At 39.9% G+C, this 8436-nt stretch overlaps 1 protein-coding gene across 1 annotated transcript in view; it reads right to left on the bottom strand.

The window, feature by feature from the left end:
• Positions 1–1229: 1229 nt before the first annotated feature.
• The window catches only part of enox1 (ecto-NOX disulfide-thiol exchanger 1), a 137252-nt gene continuing 130045 nt past the window's right edge, over positions 1230–8436 (bottom strand). Inside the window, exons 15-16 of the mRNA XM_005751919.2 lie at positions 3200–3285; positions 1230–1848 (exon numbers count right to left, since the gene is read on the bottom strand). Coding sequence (XP_005751976.1) covers positions 1717–1848; positions 3200–3285 — 218 coding nt within the window. The 3' untranslated portion in view covers positions 1230–1716. The remainder of the gene's footprint in view (positions 1849–3199; positions 3286–8436) is intronic.

Below are 8436 nucleotides of genomic sequence, written 5' to 3'. Positions count from 1 at the left end.
TTATTCTCTGATCAGGAGCAAAATCTAGGTCCTTATACTGCACGTAGTCTTCACGGATATAATCCCACAGGGTAGTCTGGCCTTAAAACTGTAAACTTCTAGCACTATATAAGGTACTTTATCACTGACAGGTACGTATCTATGAAGCGCCTTGAGGCGACTTATGTTGTGATTTGGCGCTATATAAATAAAATTGAATTGAAATTGAATTGAATTGAATTGAAATGGTCAATTCCAGATCATGTGACACAGACACATGATCTGTTCTAATCACAAATAGAGATTAGAACCGGCCACAGGTATTAAAGGTACCGGGCTGCAGTGATTGGAGTTCCACAGGGTTCTATGCTGGGATTAGATCTATTTACATTATCACTATAGTTTGTCTCTTGTCCCATCTCTCTCTCTCTGCTCTTTCCCCTCACCAAGAATGTATTATTGTTGGGTCTTTACCTTACAATATAAAAAGCACTGACGCTGTGATTTGGCACTGTATAAATAAAGCTTAATTGAAACTAATGCAATGAGCATACCTAAAGAATTCACAGTGTCAAACATGTTCTCACCATTATTTGTTCTCACATATGATATTTCTAACACCCTATAGATCTCTTGTATACTGACCTTTTAAATTGCTTTTACTTAAAAAAAAAATCTTATTTCAGATACTCCTTTCTGCAGATATACTCTTTTTACAGAATGGGGGATTTACTGTATTCTGATAGTCTAGCAGAGTAAGGCTGAAGTTAGTTGTGCAATGGCCGTCCTTTCATGTAATCTGTGGTGGTCACTGTGCACACAGACTTTTATTCCCTTACTTTAGCCTTAAAAGCAGCAAATCTTCTCTGAGGCAACACATAATTTGCACCCCAGTAGAAATTCTGGGGAAAATCGCTTCCTTATGGACAAAGTCAGGGAATTGCCTGAAAGCTTGAAAACCCCAAATATGAATATAGAGAAAATGCAACACAAATAATGTTAGATATTGTTTCACCACCACATTCAGAAAGTAACACAAGATTACAATCAGCTGGCAGTAAAGATTAAATTAAAGGGCTCTGTATGTGTTTTTATTGAATGACAGATTTAGAGTTGGTGTACAAAGTCCTTTCCAAACCATTAAGAGGAAGTGATCTATCTGTGGTCCCATCATGCCACAGGAAGCCCAGCAAAAACTCCCTTGCACAGCCAGTTCTTGGACTAAGTAGGAGATGATTTATCTGCCAGGGAAATGAGGTTTGGCATCAAATCTTTTAACGTTCAACTTTGGTATAAATTTTTTTTAAACTCTCTGTCTGTGATGTTTCGGTTGTTGCTGGATTTTTCAGACTCCAAACTGCACCGACAGCAAGACACCAAGGACCATGATTCACTTCAGAGGACAGACAGAGGGTGTGTCTTCAGCGCTGACCGACGATAGTCTATAACACCCTGTTGCAGTTCACCGTGGTGACAATCTGCAGTGAGAAAAAGAAATGTTATTTCACCTGAACCCAGCATCCAGAGGTGAAATGTCTTTTGGGATTCTAAAAAAAAAAAATCCGTCGCTTTCACAGTTTCCAGTGTCTGCTTGAGTGAACGTCATCTGTTGTCTACTGCACTGCCGTGTGTCTGAAGAACATGCGCACACACACATGTGAATTAAAGGTCCGAGGCATTGTGCACATCTGTTCACGTTGGTGTGTCTTCGCAGTGTGTGTGTGCGCCACTCCTGTGTCACGCTGAACTCAGTGTGTCAAAACCGCAGAATTTCCATCTTTTTTCCAGAGTTGCACCGACGCCACTCAGCTCCTGCCTGAACATACTGGGCAGACGGACCATGAGCCGCTCCAGTTCCCCTGCAGATACCTGAACGACGACAGCAGAGAGGAAGAGAAATCAGACTGACATAGAACAAACTACAGGGGCTTTTATTCTTGATTTTCATATCATATTGGATATTACTTTGGTACTTTGGGTCTTATGAAAACACATTAGACCTACCTTGGATTTGCAGGTACAACCTTCACTAGATTAATTAAAAACCAAAGAAAATCGGATAATTTTTAGACACATTTTGTTGTTATATGGCAAATCTTTATCATCTGGCAACATCTAGGGCTGTATTATAAAGCCAACACTTAAGTGCCAAAAGCTGTAGTTCCTCTATTGACCACTTGAGGCTCCAAAAAACTCGAACTTTATAGCCTCACCCGTATCTGTTTCTATCTGATTTCTCATGCTTTTTACCTGATGTAGTGCCTTTGAGTGATCATTCCCTAATAACATTTATATTTACAATAATGGTTTACATAGCAGTGGGAAATACATCTGATTACAGTAGATATTTTTTTGAAAGGGCTGTAACTAAATTTAAGGATCTGCTTCCTCCACTGTTATCTTCTTCAGTGTCATATTCCAACACAGAGCCGCTATCTAAACTCAGGATGTCTTTACCTTACAATATAAAGCACCTTGAGGTGACTGTTATCGTAATTTGATGCTATATAAATACGACTGAAATTAATTGAGAAAAGAAATGAATTGAAGTTTGTGGCATTGTGACAAATGCAGCTTAGCTACCCTAAAGTAACCTGTTGGATAATTATCAGAATCATCTTTTATGTTTCTGTAATGGTTAATTCACTAATATGTGCAAGCTCTTTAGTCTACGTGATATTTATAATGCTAAAATATAATTATCACTAACATAATTGAAATGTTTTACATATAAACAAGGAAAAAGCAGTTGTAAAGCACATTATTATTATTATTATTTGTTAAGTTGGCAAGTTACAGTTATTTATATACAATTTCTGAAAAATTACTTTTTATATAAATCATTATAGGTGTTATACTAAATTTGTTAAGCATTGTATGTGAGACTGTTGCCGAAGATGAATGAAATGAAAGTAAAACTGCTATGTGTGTGTTCTTTTGTGCCTTAGTATCAGCATGCTGCTTTGTGCTTTTGCTTGATAAAAATATCTAAAAGCACTGACGCACCCATAGGCTTACTCTCGAGCAAAACCCAGAGAACTTCTTAGAAATGGCCAGTCCAATTCTAAGAAAGGTTACATAGATTATGCCTTTGCAATCCCTTGTTTGTTGCTCATGAGTATTTTGTGTATTACATACATTTTGTATGTCATGTGTTCTTTAATAGGGTTTAGTGAGAAATGTAGCTGAATGTTTCATGTTGTTTTTTAATGACATTTACCTTGGAGTCTAGTCTCTGTATGTACGACCACAGATACTCGAGGTTGGCCCCAAATGGATGGACATGGAGGAAGGTCGATATAATGCCTGCGGAGAAGAAGGGCCATTAGATAAACCTGCGGTTCAGTGCAATGAAAATATGAGCATGGGAGCGATCTAACATCTCACTGGCAGAGATGATGAGTAAGTAAATCAAAGGTTAACAAAACTATAGAGAAACATCTAAACCTCAATTAAGGATGGAACAGTAAAAAACCCCAGCATATTTATATTACACACAATGCATACAAATATTCCAATGAGCATTCATTCTCATTTTCATTTGCAGATTTTACTTTAAATTTGCTCAACATTTGGACAGAAACATTTGTCATTGGATTTCTGAATGCAGTATTTGTGAGGCAAATGTGGTCTTTGAAAACTGCAAGTGTGTATATTTGGTATTTACCATCAGTATTCATGAGTGCTTCAAGAACAGGCTTAGCAAACGAATAAAGCCAATGTGCGTGCACACACACACACACACACACACACACACACACACACACACACACACACACTGAGCTGACAAAGAAGTAAGATCCACTAGAGTGACTTTTAGATATAAAGGTTCAGGCTCCAGCAGAGCAGCCAATCTGCATCCTCATGAAATGCTGCACAATAAACAAATGGCAGAGCAGCCCCATAAAAATGCTGGCCAGAGCAGAAACTGCTCTCAACTTGATTACTTCTGAGAGGTCCTGCAAAGGTAGGCAGTCATGCGGAGGGGGGGAAGGAGTGGATGATGGTGGGGGTTGGGTAAGGGTAAAGAAATAGAGTGGCGTCCCCTGGAGGATCCAGCACAGCCAATATTTATTTCCTTGATTTATGTGGCGAAACGCTTGCAATTACAGACGGGCCTAATTCAATTTCTTCCACCAGGCCTGCTCACATGGAACAGTGCCACAGAGAACTGTAGGCTGAAGGAGGGGCAGGGATGTGGGTGCACTAAAAAAGGAAGTTAAATTTCAAGCTTGCACCAAGGAACTCTAACTTAGAAAAAGGGAGGAGAAAAAACCTACATAATCGACGAATGCAGTATGACATTTGGGTCCAGGCTATTTCAATTGCAGGTTTAGATAAGTTTCATAGTATTTACTATGGATCCAAGTTATTTTTCAGGAAGACACCTGCTAACAGTACATTTACTGTCACGATATACAAGTGGTACAAATCTTTGTCTTCTTGTTTTAAAAGTAGCGCACAAAAAAAATAAAAAACCTGTTACTTCTTTAGATGAGTTAAATGAGTTAAAATGAACAAATCCAAACTACAACTGAAATATTTTCTACATGTATAAGATAGGGTTTACTGCTGATAAGAGGAGACAAGCATACAAAGGAAAGTTTAGGAGCGTTTGGAGAAATTGATGAAACTACAACATGTACGTGCGTGGTTCGTGGTGCAGCTGCAGAGGAGGCTGACACACCAGAGCTCCATCGGCTCATCATGCCTCCCCTGTATTGAAAGTGCCAGGACCTGAGGTGGTTGTTGTTGTGTGTAGGATGCAGCTGAAAAGCCTTCACAAAGCCCCACATTCAACTGTATTGAAAAATTTGTGAACAACGCTTAAAAGCTGGATTCATGGCAGGAAAGCAGCTAATTTAAACACACTCAATTCTGCCAAGAGTGGACAAAAAAAACTGTTCAAGAAATCATTAAAAGCTCAAAATGACTGACATTCATGATGAGTGCTTGAAAACTTTTGACTATCGTTTAGCTTCTGCAGACAACACAAAAGGTAAGAAAAAACTATTTTTCTGTGTATGACCTCTTATTCAAAAGAAAGGGAGTGCTGCAGCTGTATAACTGGAGCCTTAAAATGGTTTTAATGTTTAAAGTGTGAGGCTTGGCATTTCAAATAGTCCAGGACTAATTTATGAATCATGGCAATTTGTGGTTTCGGCATCTGTGTCTGCAGACAGTGATTCAAACAGTGGACACAAACTTGAACACATGCTACAACTGAGTGTGTGTGTGTGTATCGAAATGTTCCACAAATGTGCAAAAGAAAGCATGCTGGCAAACCTACTGATGGCTAAAAAAGCTCCTTTGTTTATTGTGTTTGGTTGGACTATTTGAACAAGTCAATAGCAGAAAACAATCTGTGCAGCCACACAGCAATAACTGAGCCATAGATGTGGAACACAGTAACATCACGACACAGCGCATACAGTCTGTATGAAATGAGCATCCAATTTATTCTTTTACGTGTGCACTCAGACTCTCGATGACTGCTTGCAGACGTGCAAATGCAACAAACATACCATCTAAACTGACAATTTACTGTCACTTGAAAACCTTCTGTTTTTTTCTCCACCTTCATTCACACACTGATATCAAAAGGTTCAACATACATGGATGACTTGCCTACCTTGCTTATTATAGTATTAAGAGTTGCATGTTACTTAGCAGTTATTGTGCAGCCTACCTCTGTCTGTCCCTTGTACAAATAAGACACCTTGCACACACACACACACACACACACACACACACTTTCATACCCTGACCCACAGATCATTTAAAAAATTATATAAAATATATGATAATAAAATAATTAATATAATATTGGATCTATTATATTTGTACTGTCAAAATGAAATGACATTAGTCTGATGAGCTACATTAGCAAAACTAGTTTACTGGCAACCGTTTGCTAAAAGGACTCAGCCCATGGCTGTGGTGTCTCTCAGTCTCTGATACATCACATGCCAAAAAAAGGTCTCAGTTTTCTCCAGTAAAAGTAAAACAAAAAATATTAAATAAAGATTTCTATTTCTATTCTGTAAAACAACACTGTGCCCAATGTCTGTAGCTGCTACTGTCACGGCTGCTAGGTGCAGGGAGCAGCATTTGGTAAACTAGACCGTCCAACACTTCCAGCCTTCGAAGGACAGCCTATGCAGCACCTTTATGGGGACACACGTAAGGTCTTCGGGTTCACCTTAGCTAGCTAACCTAGACACAAGTCACTTCTGGTTCTAAAAAACCAAGATGGCGGTAGCAACAATGCTGAACTCAAGGCTAAATTAATTCATTAATTAAAAAGAGTTTTGTCAGAGTCAGGGGACTTCATAATCTAAAGTCCTTCTACATGGAAGCCTTGCAACTGAGCAGCCATCTTGAGCTCTACTGGGTCAGCTACTTTGAACGTTATATAAATGAACTTCAGTTCCATTGGTCACTCATTCAAAAAGAATCTGACTTTGCAATTCTCCCGTAGATTTGAATTGTGGATTCTTTGTGTCTCTCCCGCAATGCCTCTGCTATAACCCACTCCCACTTAACTCAAGTTAGTCAGAAAGCCAGTCAATGTGGAAGCATTCTCCCTGCAAGGCTCACCTGGTGACCTCCTATGCTGAAAGGCTGCACGGACCTGTGCTTGATTCTGCCCGGGACCATTTACTGTGTGTGACTCTCCCGTCTTCCCTATCCGGTAAAGGCAAATATGCCCAAGAACCATAAAACAGGGAGAATAGGTAGCATAACATTTCAAAATACTTCCACTCAGTGTTTTGATATGCAAATTAAAATGCTAAATGTATTTTCTATTGTCTTATTTGATTTTACTGTGTGAGAAAATCGGCCACATGCCTTTAAAAATGTGTTTGTTTGATGAAAATCTCCCAGCAGCAGCAGCAGCAGCAGCAGGGGAGGAAGACAGAGAGCTGTGCCTCCTCGCTCCTTCATATTTGGATTTTCTTGGCGCCACTAAGAGAGATAAATGTGCTGCTGTTCCTCCCGCTCTGCTCTGCTGTGGACAAATACAGATCGTCCTGTGCTTTTCTCCACGCTGCTGCATGGTCTGTGGTAACGCGAGGCTTTACAGAGGGAAACAAAGGCAGCAGAAATGAATTGTGTCCAGCTGCTGTATGGGGGCCCAACACAGAGTGAAATCCACGTCTCTGATTTTAGAAGAAGATAGAAACAGAAAGGAGCCACAGCAGGCTTTAGGCACTTTGTTTTTCTGTCTCTCCTGCAGAAGAAGGTTTGAGAGCTCTCCAAGCTCTCAGACAGCAGACGCTATGTTTACGCCTAACACGGCAGCGGTGGTATGAGCTGAGACGAGTTAAGTGTCAAGCACTCTTGCGCACTCACGTTCAGTTATCTTTAATGCTCCGCTACCGAATACTCTCAGAACCGTGCTGTGCGCTGAACTTACAAAGTAATCAGGGTGCTGCTGTCCACACGTGTAGCTTGAATGAGCGTCACAGCCTGCACAGTCTCTCTGGAAATTAAATTAGCCATGAAAGCTGTCAGTAAGTTCCAGTCAAAGACTTTCATAATCCAACTATGCGCATAATCCACCTTGAGCTGTGTACTGGGAGAGTTTCTTGGAATGAGCAGAGGCTGGAAACAAATCACTCCGAGCAAGAATCTGCGCTCTCACACGTTCACCTTTGCTCACACAGCAGCCAAATTAGATTTACATCTTTCCTGGGCTGGAAGAAAACAGAGCCAAGGAGAAGACCAAGACCTAACTGCTCTGTGGGTAAAAAGGTTTTTTATACCGGTGATTTCCACTGATAACGTAATGGAGAGGTAAGCAAGCTTTCACTTTGTTCCTTTCGTATGCCAGCTGAAATACATAACAAGAAGAAGGATATGGAAAAACTTCAGGTTATAATATCCACTGGATTAGATTAATTTTCTGACTGAAGTCTCTCTTTTCCTTCCGCTGTCCAGCCTCTGCAGAGCAGAAGCCTCACGATCTGAGGTGAGAAAGAGTAAAAGATTAAGCAGTGAGTGCTCTGAGAGCTTATTTGGCCACAGTGTTGCCTGTTGGGTACAACAGGACCATACTGTCAGTGAACTTCTGCGTTATTCCTGACACTGTTTGCTGGAACAAATAATAAAAATAAAAAAAACCTCACAGATTTCAACCAAAAAGTCAAAAGGGGTTTTATTTCAGTGTCGTCTCATCCATACCTCAATGCACTCTGTCACTTTGTACGCCACAACGTGTGCACATCTGTACACCTATAATATCAGTAACATCCCAGAAACATTAGTGGTAACACTTGTGTCCTTTTATAGTTATGTTTATATTTATATCTCTTTTTCTATACTTTATAGATAGCTTTATTGTAGGGGTGCAACGATACACAAAATTCACAGATCGGTTCGATACTTTGGTGTCACGGTTCGATGTTTTTTTCGATACAAAATAATGTTCATGCCTTTTTAATTTGTCATTTA

This window comes from Pundamilia nyererei, unplaced genomic scaffold, assembly GCF_000239375.1.
Source record: "Pundamilia nyererei isolate P.nyererei 1_Seehausen unplaced genomic scaffold, PunNye1.0 scaffold00334, whole genome shotgun sequence".
Taxonomy (NCBI): Eukaryota; Metazoa; Chordata; class Actinopteri; order Cichliformes; family Cichlidae; genus Pundamilia; species Pundamilia nyererei.
This window is presented reverse-complemented; position numbering and strand designations above follow the sequence as displayed.